The sequence below is a fragment of the Pipistrellus hanaki genome, assembly GCF_964339955.1.
Source record: "Pipistrellus hanaki genome assembly, chromosome: 3".
In the NCBI taxonomy this organism is placed as follows: Eukaryota; Metazoa; Chordata; class Mammalia; order Chiroptera; family Vespertilionidae; genus Pipistrellus; species Pipistrellus hanaki.
Window position 1 is genome coordinate 120,247,688 of NC_140505.1, and position 18,018 is coordinate 120,265,705.

The 18,018-nt window shown below is 35.6% G+C and overlaps 1 protein-coding gene across 16 annotated transcripts in view; it reads left to right on the top strand.

Annotated features, from left to right (window-relative positions):
• The window catches only part of PPFIA2 (PTPRF interacting protein alpha 2), a 421,613-nt gene that overhangs the window by 399,488 nt on the left and 4,107 nt on the right, over positions 1–18,018 (top strand). For 9 of the 16 annotated variants that reach the window (XM_084878843.1, XM_084878856.1, XM_084878846.1 and 6 more), the window contains 6 exons: positions 517–546; positions 2,257–2,450; positions 6,612–6,709; positions 11,746–11,921; positions 12,762–12,830; positions 17,265–17,424. In XM_084878843.1, coding sequence (XP_084734969.1) covers positions 517–546; positions 2,257–2,450; positions 6,612–6,709; positions 11,746–11,921; positions 12,762–12,830; positions 17,265–17,424 — 727 coding nt within the window. The remainder of the gene's footprint in view (positions 1–516; positions 547–2,256; positions 2,451–6,611; positions 6,710–11,745; positions 11,922–12,761; positions 12,831–17,264; positions 17,425–18,018) is intronic. The other 7 variants (XM_084878850.1, XM_084878855.1, XM_084878848.1 and 4 more) reach the window with 3 other exon arrangements.

An 18,018-nucleotide genomic window follows, 5' to 3' on the forward strand; every position in this document is an offset into this window, starting at 1 on the left:
TTTATATAAGATTTATCCATCATATATGTGAGTGTATGCTTGTATGAGTGTGTGTGTGTGTGTGTGTGTGTGTGTGTGTAAAACAATGGACTGCAAAGAGGTATAGCAGACTATACATTTATAATGTATATTTTATAATATATGTGTATATGTCCATATTTGTGTATTATGTTTTTATGTATATGATCAGAATTTTTTATTCTAATTCATTCATTACATTTGTGAAAGTACACACTTTTAAGAATTAAAAAGAGTTTAGAATTACCAGATCAAATGTATCATGAAAATTCCATGTGTCATATGTATTTAATTAGAATTAATTAGAAACTATTAATTCGTAGTTGCTTTTGAACTGCTAAATTGATTGCTGTGATCTGGATAAGAATCTGTCTTTAGCTTCCTCTGTCATAATTAGCACTTTCAATAACAGTTTTGCTTTTTAGAAATTTCACTATAATAATTTGAAATTAATTTACACTTATCTGCTTTATTAATCACTCTCTGCTGCTAACACAGAAAGAATCTGAGGAAGGAAGCTGGGCCCAGGTAGGAAACTCAAATGCTTTAAAACAGTATCACTAGTACCCTGTGAGGTAAAAAGTAAGAAACTGTTTTATATCACAATATTCTAAATCTTCCCTTCGCCTAAAATTAGGCTAACGTGCATTTAAACTTATTATGCTTAATTATATATATATGTCCTTTTAGATCACCATATTTTGCAAAGAGGATGATTATAATTTTACACCTGGCCTCTTTTTAAAGGGAACTCTCATTTATTCTTCAAAAGATTCAACTGTAACTTAAATTTCTCTGAAATTACCTGTGAATGTATTTAATCAGGGATCATTCAAATTGGATTCAAGGGTGGGGGAAATTAAATGTGATTTACTTTTAAGAATAGTGAGAAGTGTGGGAAGATTGGGGTGGGGGTGGATTCTGTCAGCATTGCAATTGCAAGTCAAAAGCTTTTCCCATTTATTAGGATGGCAATAGAAGACACTCATATTCACTTTGAGCAAGCATGTTCACAAGGAACTTGTGCATTTCCTAGCATTCCACATGCTGTGTAGCTGAAAGAATTACAGTCATGTACCAACATTTTGGTCAGTGAACGGCTGCTTTTACAGCATGGCCTAGGTGTGCGGTAAACTGTACCCTCCAGGTCTGTGTAAGTACACACTGGGATGTTCCCAAAATGATGAAATCACCCAAGGTCATACTTCACAGAACCTATCCTCACTATCAAGCTGTGTAATGTGTGTTTTATTTAATGCGATTCAAACCTTAACTATAAGGAAAATTTCAGTAGTTATTATTAAGAACTACATTTAAACATTCAATAAATTAGCACTGCATTAGGTTTTGATTTGGTAAGAATGTCATCATTTTTAAGAACACACTAAAAAAAAAAGGAAGCACCTAGATTTTTGTTAGAAATATACAATTCCAGTTGTCATGTGATAAGGACAAACACTATAAAATTAAGAGAGTAATAATCTTTACTAAAAATTGGTTTAGAGGTGATATTTGCTTCTACTTTTCATTTTGGCTGTTACAAACACCATTTGATAAGATCAGTTCATCTTATTATATTTAAGAATTGGATTACCATTTTTAGTTTTTGAAAATGCCCTACTTCTTTAAGTAAAGAGTCTATATAGATTGAGTTCTAAAAAAAAAAAAAGACTGGTTCTTTCCAATCATATTTATGAAATATGGCTCATGCTTCACTAGGTAATGACAATTGTCCACCTAAAATTTCAGCATTCTGTCTCTCTAGCCTTGTTGCTCCTTTCTTATTCATGTACTATTTTCTCTTTTACATCAAGATGATTTGCCATTATACCATAGCAATGTCAGATCATCAAAGAGAAGCAAATGGTGGAGTATTAGCTAATTTGTCAAATAAAATAAATTAACTAAACCTATTTATATAAAGAACCCTTAAGCTCGGCATTTGTATTCTATCATTAATTCTAATTTTCATTTACAAAATGCACATTTGTATAAAATGTAATTCCTTTTGAGAATACAAAATGAAAAAAATAATTTTCTATAGACAAGTGCCTTGTTACATGTACACGGAGTTCCACTTTGTATCAAAGTAAATCGCATCTTAGAGGTTAAATATTATTTCAGCCTTGTTTCCATATATCAGAGTAATTAAATATCAGCAATAATAGTAGATAGTACCCCCCAATTACCATCTCATTTTATTGGCTAAGAAACTTGACTGCTATAAAACAATTCTAGTGTCCGGTTTTCCTACAGACCCTGGCATATGGAGATATGAACCACGAGTGGATTGGAAATGAATGGCTTCCCAGCCTGGGGTTACCTCAGTACAGAAGTTACTTTATGGAGTGCTTGGTAGATGCAAGAATGTTAGATCATCTAACAAAAAAGGATCTCCGTGTCCATTTAAAAATGGTGGATAGTTTCCATCGGTAGGTTTCTTCCAAAGAGTGATTAAAGTAAAACAATAAATAATGTATATATTTAAGCAGTGCATGACTGCTTAAATCAAAAAGAGATGTAACTAAGTCAAAAAGAAATATTTAGGAAATAAAGATATTTGTTATTCTGTGAACATCTAGTTGACAAAATATTTTCATGCAGCAAAATTACAGGGCCTATCTGATGTACCACTGGGTGCATATTATGTGCCCAAAGCTTATCAAACTATACATTATAAAATTATACAACATAATTTTTATTTATCTTTGGAAATCTCATGTTTGTGATTTTGCCTATGTATGTTTTTATATTATAAAATTATTTATAAAGAATAAAATTAATTTAGTTTTAACTATAAATATATGTGGTTACAAATTACATAACTTAGGGATATACTAGAAAAAAAATTGATTCTGTAAAAAACACTTTGTGTTTTTGCTTTTGTATAAATCTTTTAGTGCTTTTACTCATTTGTACATTAATTTTCAGGGGGGAAAATCCTGAATGGATTATGAGACAGCTGTGAGGACACAGATGAATAAAATACATTTCTTTTTTAAGTTGTTTGCCATCGAGGCAGTAAAAACAGGCTTGCTATAATAGCATGTCATAAACATTTTACATTTAAGGGTTATGTGAAAAATTGTTAGTTGGATTATGTGTCTTATGTGTGGTTGATTAAAATGGTAAATTAATAAACATAAATATAGATGAATTTAGCTTTGGAAAGTATTTGGTCACATCCTGTCCATCAGTAAACTAGGGACTAAAAGGAAAATGATATAAAAATCAGATACACAGCCCTGCCCAGGTGGCTCAGTTGGCTGGAGTATAATCCCATACCCCACAAAGGTTTCAGGTTTGATTCCTGGTCAAGAAACAAAGCTAGGCTGGGGGTTCAATCCCAGGCAGGGTGTAGCTGATCAATGTTTCTATCTCACATGAGTGTTTCTCATTTTCCTTTCTCTCTTTAAAAAAATTTCAAAATCATATATGATGACATCTAGTTAGTATAAAAAGATAATAATTGGGACTCTTTAATAAGGTATGCAAATACTTTGAATATTAACAGAGTTATTAACACTGATGGATTAAATGAGGTCCAGATAAATATAACACTTTTGTATTTATTGATGAGAGAGAGGAGAGAGAGAGAGAGAGAGAGAGAGAGAGAGAGAGAGAGAGAGAGAGAGAGAGATCTTGTTGCTGCCGAAACCGGTTTGGCTCAGTGGTAGAGCATCAGTCTGCGGACTGAAAGGTCCCAGGTTTGACTCCGGTCAGGGGCATGTACCTTGGTTGCGAGCACATCCCTGGTGTGGGGTGTGCAAGAGGCAGCTGGTCGATGTTTCTCTCTCATCGACATTTCTAGCTCTCTCTCTCTCCCTTCCTCTCTGTAAAAAATCAATAAAATTTTTTTTAAAAAAAAAGATATTGTTGCTCCACTTATTTATGTATTCATTGATTGAATCTTGTATGTGCCCACATCAGGTATCAATCCTGCAGTCTTGGCATATGGGATAAAGCTTTAACTAACTGAGCTACCTGCAAGGGACATAACATAGTTTTTAAAAACCATTAAAATATTGGATAGGAAATCCATGATTTAAAAACAGTTCAAGTGAGAAAGATATGTGACTTGTAGTTGACACAAATACCTCAGTTTGGGTTAATGACTCGCCAGGGTGTATTTAGATTGTGTTTTTTGGCAGGCATAAGAGTAGTCCTACCATATGGTGAGATGACAATGACAAATTGTATTAATTTATATAATTAAATTGTTCTTGATGAAGTGATAAAAGTCTGGTGGAAAGGTTCAAGAAATTTAAGACATTTAACTTGGATATGGCAAGACTTCAGATAAGTTCTCTATGCTTGAATATACTTATATGATAGTAGAATAATATTTGTTCTGTTGAACATGCACTGTTCTAGTTCAAACAGGTGTAGGTACTAAACTGAGTGATTTGTGTGCAATAGAAACTTTGGATCACTCTCAGTTGCCCTACAGCATACACATTGTGAGATAATGAGTTCCCTGTCACTGAGCAGTTAGGCCCTCACATGTTGCATAGTTGCATTAGATCCTTGCATACTAGAATATTTGATGACACACTTGTATTTCTTCCAATTCTTTACTAGATCTACTTTTTTTAGATCTACTTTTAATCACTTTATTATTATAGTAGAAATAATTATTATAATAATCAAGTTTTCTTTTTTAAAAAAATAAAAATTACTCAAATGGCAGGGTTCTGGTTTGTTCCAGACAGTAAATACACAAGCTTCATCTTCATTCTGTGCTTAGGTCTGATGTATAGCAGGTAGTACCTACTGCATATTGCATCTCATGATCTTGACAGCCCATGGATGACAGTCTGTCAGACACTGTTTTAATAAGATATATCCTTTTTATAGCACAACCTTATATTACATATAAAATCTTGCCAGAAACTTGCCAAGAGCCATTGATTTAACTTCAAGCAGCCTGATGTCTATGATGTTTATTATATTGACATTTTATAGTAGCCCACTGAGTTAATTTGCTAGGGCTGCCATAATAAAATCCTACAGACTGGGTGGCTTCAACAGCATACCTTTATTTTTTCACAATTCTGGAATCATAAAATCTGGGATCAAGGTGCCAGCAGGATTGGTTTCCCCTTACATCGCAGATGCCGCCTTCTCCTGTGTCCTCGCATTGTCTCTGCTCTGCATGTGCACCTGCATCATTCCTGTCTGTCTGCCCAAATTCCCTCTTCCTGTGAAGACATCATTAGTCAGACTGGAATAAGGCTTACTCTAAAGGCTGTGTTTTAACTTAATTGCCTCGTTTAAGACTCTATCTCCAAATACAGCCACATTCTGAAGTACTACTGGGTATTAGGACTTACATATAAATTTTGGGGAACATAATTCAGCCTATGATACCCAGTACAGATTTAATTTTCTAATTGTGAAATATTTTGAGCTCCACATTGTCTTTATTAAAGTGCACAGCTTAGGATTGCATCCTAATTATGACCATTACACTTAGGTAACCTAGCCAATGTGTAGGTATAAAATTTGTGTGTATTTCCAAACACCTAAGAGATCACTAATGATCAATGTTCTTTCCTCTTGAAACTTGAAGATTCCTATTTAGTACAGTCCTCCACATCCTTTATATCTGCTATTTCCAGATCTCTTCCTTTCTTCTCTCTAGACATTTCTGGTTTCTGGGCTTACTTTTCATGCCTGTGGCAACTGTATTACTATGACCATTATTTTGGCATCACTGGCACCTTAATTGAGTTCCTTGTCTCCTAGGTTTATTTCTTTTTCTCATCTTCTATTTTGCTACCAGATTATTCTTTCTTAAACCAGAAAATGTTTTTCCTCCTAATAAAATCCGTAGCATCTGGGTGTATTCCACACTTACACTAAATGCAAAGCTTTCCTTAATAGAACTCCACTTTCTCTATATAATATTATTTCTCTTGGCTTCCTACCGTGGATTTTAACCCCAGATAGTGTACCTGAGTATCACCAGGCATTTAAACTTTCATCTGCAGCCCCATGGTCATGATGCTCCATTTTCTTTAATAACTCTTTTTTTGCACCTGATTCTTTAAGGATCAGTTAAGCTTCTGCTCTTTATTCCAGAGTTCGAATATCTGCCGATTTGTTCCTTTCACATACTTTCTGTATCACTTAGAGTTGGTGGCTGTTCATCTTAATATTTGGTTATCTCATCACTTCACTTATTGATATTTTTATAATTCTGTCCTCATTAACTTTAAAAGAGAATATAAATTTCACATATATTCTTTTCTGACTCCATAATAGTGACTCTTCAAATTATTTTCAAAAGAGTGACATGTTCACTTGTCAATATAGCCTAATGGAAGACAAAAGCATATGAATAAATGACATAATCCATAATTATTTTCATGACTTTTCTCATTTTGCAAGTATTTTTTCTCTTTAAAAACACTGTGTGCTTAGTTAGATAACTATAATTTTATTTTCCTGCAATACTAAATAATTTAATTACAGATGTAGTGTATTAACCTGTTGTCCTAAAAGTAGTGCACACTGTTGACTCTGCTTAATCAAGGAACATTCTTCATCTGCTGAGATATTTAACATGTTTTTACTTTAAAAAATAACAGAACAAGTTTACAGTATGGGATTATGTGCTTGAAAAGGTTGAATTATGACAGAAAAGAACTGGAAAGAAGACGAGAAGCAAGCCAACATGAAATAAAAGGTAATATACTTTCTTTCATCTCAGATGCCTTTTTGGGAGAAGGTGGTTAGCTTTCACTTTTATAAACCTAAAATGCTGTGTGTTTTACAATGATCATTAAGTAACCTAAGTGTTTGGCTAGAATTGTGTCATCATTATTTCTTTTTCATTAGTTTTCTGATTAAAATACAGAAAAGAATATCATATCTTTGCAAGGTAAATATCTCATTTGGTAAATACCTCAAATGATCTTTTAAATTGAAATTTATTCCTCTGAACTTATTAATTATACATTCTGGGGGTTTTTCTAAAGGTGCCTCCATATAGATATTTTTGTTAAACTTTTAATAGAACATTCTCATTATGATTCAGAGAAATATTGTATATAATTTATTTTTTGTAATTCATCTTTGGTTTCCATCATTTGAACTTAAGGGATACCACTTTCTAGTTTTCTTTTTGAAGTATATTTTCCTGGTAAATCTTATTTATGCTTGGTCCCACCACATGGAATATTCATATATAGATAGACATAAAGAAGAAGAATTACCCATTTGGCCCTACATCAAATATTGTATTAGTATTTGACAGTTGCTTTTTAGAGTGTAGCTCTGAGGAAAATAAACTTCCATAATTCATTAAGATTAAACACAGCCAACTTCCTATGATAAGTAGCTGTGAGTGAGATTATAAATAGCCCCTATTTCCTGTAACTGATCTGATGACATTTACAAGAATAACTCTTGACTGTGACTAGGGGATCTCTGTTATTATCTGAAGTGTTAATTAACCTTGACCTTAATAAACAGTTTTCAAAAGTGAAGAGACCACGTGAATATCAAGAATGTACTAACATTTAATTTGTTGCTAAGAAACAGTCAGCTCTGATCTCTGGCCATTTATTGTTTAGGTCCAGGAGGGTCTCTAAAAAGATTTAAAGACAGGACATAAATTTTTCTTAGAAACAGATTTAGACAAAGAGATTTGATTTATAAAATGGAAAAAAAAAAAGATATATTGCTGTTCTGAAGAAGAAGAGTTTAAATTATTTGTTTTCAACCTATAAATAAGTGGCTTATTTTATATACTTGATGACTCTTAATTACAGTTGCGGCGATGGAATTTTTGACTAGACATATTGACACAGGTGTTCAGGGGTCCCAGAACCCAAAGGTCCATCACCCAGTGTGGGTGCTTGGTTTCCCCGCAGGAAAGAATTCAAAGGCTAGCCAGTGTGGAGTTTAAAGGGGAAGAGAGCTTATTAGTGAAGCAGTGAGATAGACAGAAGGCTACTTCACAGAGGGAACATACTTCCCCTTGCCCCCAGTAAGATTTACTTCATTCATTGAGGCTCATTTAAGCGAGAGGTAGGGCATTCAATAAGGGGGAGGAATATTCAGAAAAATTCTGGGAAAGGGTGGAGACTTTCTGGAAGAGCACAGTTGGCCATTCTGTGTCTATATGGGCTTTCTGCTTCCTATCACTATCGTGTGCCTTTTAGTATGTTAATGTATTGCAAAGAGCAAATAGTGGAGCTAGGGGTTACCACAGGGTGGAATTAGTCACTTGTTTTGGATTGAGCTGGTTCTAAACCATAAATCTGTTGGGGGTGGGGTCTTACTATCTCTGAGATAATCTTGGTAGCCCTTATGGGTTACAGCCATTTCACCACATACTCTATCTCAATATATTTGATTAAAAAAATGGTGACTTTAATATTTCTTAGACTATCAAAATATAAACCCAGCTCTAAAAAAGAACAAACTCTTCCTATTTACAATCCACTTAGTAGAAAGAAACCTGGACAGTTTTGTTGTTTTCTTGAGAAAACTATTATCCTGTGAGTTTTTAAAAATGTTGCTTTTAGTGAAAACAACTGGATAACCATTGCTGTCAGCTGTACATATCTGCCCAACTTTTGAAGTGCAAGTGTGCTGTACTCAAGCGTTAGAACTGATCAGTTGCTAACAACAGTAGCAGATTAATATAACCAAAGTATAATGCTAACCAACCTACATCCTATTTGCTGGCCAGAGGTCAGTGATCATAGCCAGTCCTTGCAACTGAATGGCCTGGGAATAAATCCCTCCCACTGACTTGCCAACAGCAATCAAGGCTTAACTGCAAGAGGACAGTGAACACAGCCCTCATGGGGGATGCACTTTGAGTACCCAGCTGGGGTGATCTGGGAGGTAGTGCCACTGGACTGTGCAGGACACCTACTACCTTAGGCCACTCTGTAAAGCTCTCCCTAATACATAGACACAAACACAGGGAGACTGTGAAAATGAGGAGACAAAGAAACACACCCCAAATGAAAGAACAGAATAAAACTATAGAAAAAGAACTAAAAACTTGGGGACAAGCAATCTATTAGATGCAGAGTTCAAAACAGTGCTTTTCAGGATGCTCAATGAACATAGTAAGAACCTCAACAGCATAAAAAGGACCAGTCATAAATGAAGGATATGCTAGCTAAGATGAAAAATAATGTATTAGGAATCAATAATAGAGTAGATAAAGCCAAGAATCAAATTCACAATTTGAAATATAAGGAAGCAATGTATGGGAAATTTTAATAATGATAATAAAAGCAATAAATAGTAATGTCTGTGGAATTTGAATTTCATATAGAAATAATAGATATTATAACAACTATAATGCAAAAGGCAAGAAGGGAATAAATTAAATTAAATTGTTCTTTTCATTATCTAGGAGTGATAAAGGTACTGATTTGTAGTAGATTACAAATCAAAGATGCATATTACAGGCTTTAAAAGCTAATGAAGTGGTAGAATAAAATAAATTTTAAATGACTTAGCTTGTAAAAAGGCAAGGAAGGAGAGAAAAAGAATAAAAGACAGGTAAGGCAAATTGAGATATAGTATATTTAAACTCAAATATCTGAACAATAATATCAAGTGAAAGGGAATTAACTAATTTGATTAAAGAAACCATTGAAAAAATTAAAACAATTATATGCTCTTTCCAACCATAAATATCTATAACTTCATAGGAAAGGCGATAAGCAAGCACTAAGGAAAGCTGCTGTGGTTTTTATAATATCAGAAGATAGAATTTAAGGCAGGAAGCATTACTAAATATAAAATGGGTGTTTTATAATAAAAGGGAAGATGTGGCAAATTTATAAGCATGTGATATATAGACTTAAAATAGGAAAAGCAAAATCAGACAGATCTAAACATAGAAGTAGAAAAAGAATTAAACAAATGGGGACAAGCAATCTGTTAGATGCAGAATTCTAAACAGTGCTTTTCCTAATCATAGTGGGAGAGACTAAAAATATGAGAAATTGATCAAATCAGTTATTAAAGATATGGGAGATTTGGAAAAATATGTTTAAAAATTTGAACCTAGTTGAAACCGGTTTGGCTCAGTGGATAGAGCGTCAGCCTGCGAACTGAAAGGTCCCAGGTTCAATTCCGGTCAAGGGCATGTACCTTGATTGCGGGCACATCCCCAACTGGGGGTGTGCAGGAGGCAGCTGATCGATGTTTCTCTCTCATCGATGTTTGTGACTCTCTATCCCTCTCCCTTCCTCTCTGTAAAAAATCAATAAATATATATATATTTTTAAAAATTTGAACCTAGCCCTAACCAGTACACAGTGGTTATAGCATCGGCCCTTGGACTGAAGGGTCCCAGGTTGCAGGCTTCATCCCCACTGGGGCATATGGGGGAGGCAACCAATTGATGTGTCTCTCTCACATCGATGTTTCTCTCTGTGTGTCTTTCCCTCTCCCTTCCATTCTTTCTAAAAATCAATGGGGAAAATATCTCCAGGTGAGGACTAACAAAAAAATTTGAACCTAATTGAGATGAAAGAACCTCTATGAAACCGAGGCATCATTATCATTTTATGGCTTTAATGTTATACACAAGAAAACCTCACTTGGTTAAATGAATACATTAAGACAAATTAGTAATGCCTTTGAAAAAATGTTGTATATATCGATAAATACACTTTCTCACCTTCCCTTCAAAAAATACTACCTTGCTTTTTTAAATGGGAGACATTGAAAACTAATTTTCAAAATACCTTTTTAGAAAAAGTATAACCTTTTTCTAAAAGGTGTACATTTCATTTAGAAAAAAAATGAACAGAAAAATGTACTTTTACTGTAATAATAATTTATGAGTTTCACTTGCCTTTCTATAGGATTTAGGAAAATGTTTCCATTCCTTTTTCTAATTTCCTCTTAAGTTCCTTACATTTTTTCCTATGGAACAATCTATTCTTTCTATTTTGGTCATTGCTATATAGCATTTTGTCAACTTATAATGGGAAGAAATGGAAAAAAAAAAATACACCTTTATATGTTTTCCTCTTAAAAAAGGATTTATGATATTTTTCCCTGAAGGTTTTAGTTTCAGAAAATAAAATTTACTGTTTCATACCTCAGTAAAATACAACTTTTTAAGCTAATAGGAAAATCAACTTGTGATTTGACTGAGTGATTGATTTTTGCATTAGTATGTGATTTTAAATAATGAATTGCCAGATTAGCAGGGAAGTATCAAACTAGTTAGTTCTTGTTTTATATTACTGTTCTGGTCTCTGATTTATTACTTCAGGTGAGAAAAAAGAAGTATCTTCTAGTCTACAGGAAATGTTTGCGTAGTGGTTAAAAAACTCTGATGAAGACCCTTTCTAGGTTCTCGGTTTGCTCTCTTTTCTGAAGCTGTGTATCAAGAAATATCCCCATCTGGTGGTAAAAATACTGAACTTCAGACAGACCCTGGAGCTTCTAAGTGAAAACAAGACACACAGACCTTGTGTTCCATGTGATGAAAGGGATCTCATATTAGTGACAATAAACTCTTAAAAGTGACAATTTTTTATAGGTTAAAAGTGCAAACGCTTCATTGTTAGAAAAGTAAATACATGCAACCTAAAGGGTCCAGCCAGCTTGGGAGTGGACAGAGAAATCAGCATAAATGCTGACTTGGCCAGAATGCCTGTGGCCCATTTCAGCCAGTAATTTTGTTTATTATGCAAAATATTGCAGCCTAAAATGATGCACCTCTTTTCCTAGATGTGTTGGTATGGAGCAATGACCGAGTTATTCGCTGGATCCAAGCAATTGGCCTTCGAGAATATGCAAATAATATCCTTGAGAGTGGCGTGCACGGCTCACTGATCGCCCTGGACGAGAACTTTGACTACAGCAGCATGGCTTTGTTACTGCAGATTCCGACACAGAACACCCAGGCAAGCCCTCCGAGCTGCAGGCAGTGCCTCATTTACATCACAGCAAGCAAAACTTTAGGGGGGGGGGAGGATTTAATGATGCCTAAGGAGACAGCTCAACCCTTGAAATATGTCACTGGGGCTTTCATTTCAACTTACTGAATTTCTATCCAAAACATTATCATACAATTAAGCTGGAAGGCATTTGGAGGTTATGTGGTCCAACCTGGCCTCTGAATGCCAGATTCACCAAAACAGTGTCCTGACAGATGGCCCGGGTCTCTGCCTCCCTGCGAGGCAGTCATTTCTATTTACATATCTGGGTTATACAGACACTTAGCATTGGGGATGCCATGGATTCCCAAATCGGGATAATTGTTTGAATCACCGGAGTTTCTTAACATTTTTAAGTAAATCCTATAGCCTATATCACAGGCCTAATAAATCAGGTATCAAAGAGATTAGTCACAAGAATCTTACCTAAAGTTTCCTCAAATGGTAATCATTGACCAGGTTTGAGAACTTCCTGCACAGACTTGTCCAAAATTCGGCACACTAACTTCACTTTTTATTTTGTTTTTATGCCTTTCAAATTTTATACAAAAGTTTCCGTTTCAATAAAGTAGCCAAGAGAGGGACATTTGTGTGAGGCTATTTCTCTACTGTTCATAGATGCAAGCAAGTTGTACTACCTTTTATTTATAGGTTAAATTTATAATGGCTTGTAGATATGGAGGAATAAAAACTTAAGACACCATAAATGAAACAGGATATGTAATGCTTTCTCAGATAAATAGAATGTCTATTATTTGTAAATGCAATGTGACTTCAGTGTCGGTGACTGTCATTTGATGCCAACAGGCGAGGCAGATTCTGGAAAGGGAATACAATAACCTCCTGGCTCTGGGCACGGAGCGCAGGCTGGATGAGGTAAGTCCTTATCTGTCATTCAAAAGGATCCTGTGAGTACAAGCAAAACGGCTCTCCAGGAATAGTACCCCAAAATTAATCAGACGCTTGCTCCATGGATAGGATCTAGAAATTTTCCCAGCATTGTTCCTAAATATTACATTTTATTACTCATTTTATTTTTGAAAGAACTTCATGAAGTCATGAATATCATATCTATAGTTAGGAACACTAAGATGCAATTCAAAACAAGACTGCTTTTCATGAGCTGCGAATGCAAAATAACATTAAGCAACATCTTTTAAAAATTGTAAGTAATGATAGCATCAATTCTAATAAATTTAGCTTTTAATAAGAAATGTGCTTATATCTTAAATATCAGAATATCTTCACAGAAAATTTTAGGATATTAAAATGAAGAGAACATCTTTGAATAAATGGGGATTTTTTTTTTATACATAGCAATATTGAGTCTTCCTTAAAAATATACGAATAACATTTTACCAGTTGTAGGATCTGACTGTAAGAATCCCTATACATCATATATGCATGTTTAAACAATTTGAAAAATAATAAACAACTAAGTAGCCTTCTAAGATGAAGAAATACAAGGGACCTGGCAGAATAGCTCAGTAGGTAGAGTGTCATCCCAAAATATCAACCTTGCAAGTTTGATCCCTGGTCAGGGCACATACAATAAGCCAATAAATTCATAAATAAGTGGAACAACAAATTTATGTCTTTCTCTCATTTATATATCTCTCTCTCTCTCAAATCAGTACATTAAAAAGAAAGTATAGCTGAAACCGGTTTGGCTCAGTGGATAGAGCGTCAGCCTGTGGAATGAAATATCCTAGGTTCCATTCTGGTCAAGGGCATGTACCTTGGTTGCAGGCACATTCCTCAGTAGGGGGTGTGCAAGAGGCAGCTGATCGATGTTTCTCTCTCATTGATGTTTCTAACTCTCCATCTCTCTCCCTTTCTCTCTGTAAAAAAAATCAATAAAATATATTTATTTTTAAAAAAGAAAGTGTATTTTTTAAAATAAAAGAAAGAAATAAAAGTGACATTAGCAGACTCTGCTGATAGTCACTGTGGACTATAATAGCCCTGAGTTTTACATGGTCTCTTAGGAAGCAGTGAGGAAACTGAGCTTAAAGAGATGTGTAATTGTGTGTCACAAACTGCAGCTCTTTCTTGGCTACAAAGAAAAGCTGATTAAAATAGTTTTGTGAATGAACCAAGAAAACTCTAACATGATGCAATAATTCCACATCTAAATGGACAGGCCGATAATGTTGGTATTATAAACCCCAAACGGCCTTTGTGGAGGAGGTTGCAGGCTGGTAAACTCTACAGTTCTGACCTCACCTAACTCCCTATAAATTCATACTCCTGTCCAACCAGGATAATGAGTAATATTTTTTAAAGCCAGTTAATATTTAATTGGCTAAGTAGATTGCTAATCTTTTAAATCCTTATTAACTGCTGAATCAAAGATACACCCATACACACTTTTAAATACAATATTCTTCTTGCTTAAAATTTTCAAAAACATTGTAATAAAAAGTATTAAGGGCCTGCCATGTTGCTGCTGCATTTTAAAATGCAGACTGAGCTGAAGGAGCTGTCTGGTAGGGATATAGCCTGGGTGATTGATAGAGCTGATTCCTGAAAGTCACAAGAGGAAAGTCCTCAATCAGATGTGGTTATTTGCCTTTAAATCATATAGCTGCTTCTTATTATTGTTAAAGATACAGCAAATGATTTTATCATTCAAACCCTCTATTCTCTTCTGTCCTATTTCTCTCTCTCTCTCTCTCTCTCTCTCTCTCTCTCTCTCTCTCTCTCTCTCTCTCTCTCTCTCTCTCTCTCTCTCTCTCTCTCTCTCTCTCTCTCTCTCTCTCTCTCACCTTTCTGTTCTTTTTGAGTATAAACAAATGAACTAAACAGCTTGCCTACAACCAGAGTGGACTTGTTTGTGGGGTTGATCACATTCAGATTCAACTGAAATAATTTGAGAACTCATGTGTTTCCACAGACTCTGACTTCAATGAGAGGATATATTTTAACCTCATCTCATGGATTTTTCCCATGATGTAGCCACTTTATTGTTCCCATTAACTTTCTGCAGTAACACTATGTGGAAAGAGCAGAAGTCAAGAATCATGATTTAAATTCTTAAATGGATGGCTTAGTTTTGAGCCCTTCACTCATACATTATCAGAGTTATTATTCCTACAATGGAAACTGGTGTTATGCAGAACTGAAGAATATCTGTGTTGATGCAACAACTTCTCCAAGACTCAAGAAGTCAGAGAGGCCACATCTGTGAAATGTTGCTTCTTAGCTACATCCGTGAACATTTGGAGATTTAGGTCAATGTAAAACCAAACAGAGGAGGAGTTGCAGACATTTCTCAAACTGTAAAATGTTTACCAACTCTAAGCAAAATTTTGATGTTAATAATAAGAATTCTAAGGGAACAGTGGATATATTAATTACAAGTGACCTTGTGTGTCATTTAATTAAATTCACAATCAGTGATGAAAAATCCCCTTTAGTGTAACTTATTTATAACAGTGGTGATTTCAGCTGAATGTCAATCATTCTATATGTTAAAATGAAGTCACCTGAGTTACTGGTTCAAGCATGCTTTCTTAGCTATAACTTCAAGGAATACACAGTCCTTCCCTAGATGAGAAATTTAGTAATATAAGAAGATAAGATCTATGTTGGATGACTAATATTTTCCTTAGAATTAGATAAAAGAATGATATTAATTAAATGCTAAATTACATATTGGTGCTAATCAATGTAGAGAAAAGAATTGTGTCTGTGCAGGTACTTTGTGTATGCACAGAGAGGGGGGAAAAAGTATCATCCATATATAACAGAATCAGCAACCAGAGTTACATTATGCTTTTAGTGGCATCTAAAGGGAACATGCATTTATTATAATGACGGAGGCCCAGTGCACAAAATTTGTTCACGGGGGGCAGAGAGGGGTTGTCACTCAGCCCAGCCTGCACCCTCTCCAATTTGGGACCCCTCTCACAATCCAGAACTGTTGGCTCCCAACTGCTCGCCAACCTACCTGATTGATTGCCCCTGCTTCTGCCTGCCAGCCTGATCACCCCCTATCCACTCCCCTGCCAGCCTGATCACCCCCTAACTGCTCCCCTGCCAGCCTGATCATCCCCTAACTGCTCCCTTGCCAGCCTGATTGCCCTTAACTGCCCTCCCCTGCAGGCCTGGTCCCCCCCACCAACTGCATTCCCCTGCTGCCCTGGTTCCCCCTAACTGTCCTCCTCTGTTGGCCCAGTCACCCATAACTGCCCTCCCCTCCAGGACTGATCACCCACAAATGCCCTCCCTTTTAGGCCTAGTCCCTCTCAACTGCCCTCCCCTGCCAACTATCTTGTTAGCAGCCATTTGTGTCCACATTGGGGCAGCCATCTTTGACCACATTGGGATGGCCATGTTGTATGTTAGAGTGATGGCCAATTTCCATATTACCTCTTTATTATATAGGATGTTGCCCGGGCTGCACAGGTTTTTCAACAAATAAAAAATTAATTCTATATCCGCTAAAATCTAACAAGTGACAAACTGAGTTTTTTTTACATAGAATATGGGTTATAGTATCCAATATGAGCCAGGCTATGTCAAATATAGATTCCTATAACATATATATCTTGTACACATAGAAACAATATTTTCAAATAATTATTCCAGTATATGAGCCAACACTTATTTTACTAAGTATATTGTACATAAAACCTGTTGGCATAAAGTGCAACACAGTATAATTTTGGGGAAAATGTTGGGGTTTTATTTTAGGTTTTCGAAGATGTTTCCTTTTATAGATGACAAACACTGGATTTGAAATCATATGAAAACTTTATAAAAACATTTGTTTCAAATTTCCTGCATTTTCATTTTATAACCAAAATAAAGCATTACAAGAAATCCATGCACTCGAGGGGCAGGGAGGCATTCCTCAGCCCGGCCTTCACCCTCTTGCAGTCTGGGAGCTCCCTTGGGGACCAGGCCTAAGCCGTCAGTCAGACATCTTTAGCTCTGCTGTGGAAATGCGAGAGGCTCCTGCCACTGCTTTTGTGCTCACCAGCTGTGAGCCTGGCTTCTGGCTGAGAGGTGCTCCCCATGTGAGAGCACACTGACCACCAGGGGGCAGCTCCTGTGTTGACCACCTGCCCCCTGGTGGTCAGTGCACATAATAACAACTGGTTGACCAGTTGACTGTCTGCCCCCAGGTGATCAGTGGATGTCATAGCCAGCAATTGAGTGGCCTTAGCTTATCATTAACATACTACGTTTTTATTGATTGAACGGATGACCAGACACTTAGCATATTAGGCTTTTATTATATAGGATACTTGATGGGCTGAATGTAAATAATCAATGTTCCATGTTTTAACTCTGTACTGGCAGACAGATGACAAGAATTTCAGGCGTGGATCAACCTGGAGAAGGCAGTTTCCTCCCCGTGAAGTACATGGGATCAGCATGATGCCTGGGTCCTCAGAAACATTACCAGCCGGATTCAGGTTAACCACAACGTCTGGGCAGTCAAGGAAAATGGCGACGGATGGTACAGATGTTTTGCATTTCTGCTTATAAAGTGAAAAGCTTGTTTAGCAAATGCTAGTATCATTCTCTGACCTTGCATAGCTTTTTGGAATTGTTTTCTTAAGTTGGTTTGCTCTGCTTGAAGTTTGCTTTGCTTTCATCAGAACAGACTCTTTTGCAAACTGCTAATGCATGAGCTCATGGCACCTTATTCACATTTAAACAATGATTTATAATGTCCTAAAAAGAACAATGTTGGCTAATGTTCACATCTAGGAAAAATAATAAGCATCAGCATGATTTGTGTTTCTTTACTCTTCTATTCCTCAGATAAATAATGTGCTTAATTAGAGGTAGTAAATGGAAATTAACTCCATTATCATCCACATATTCAAATATTTCAAGTTTTATGTTACCTTAGGAACTCAGACTCATCAGATACTCTCACCTTTGACCAAGGTAGAAGGCCATAAATAAACAAGCACAAGCATGAGAGGAGAATTAAACACAAAACCAACAGTCATTTCCCAATGAGCATTTTCTTCTATGGACATTAGAATTGTGTTATTTACTTTCCAAATATATATATATATATATATATATATATATATATATA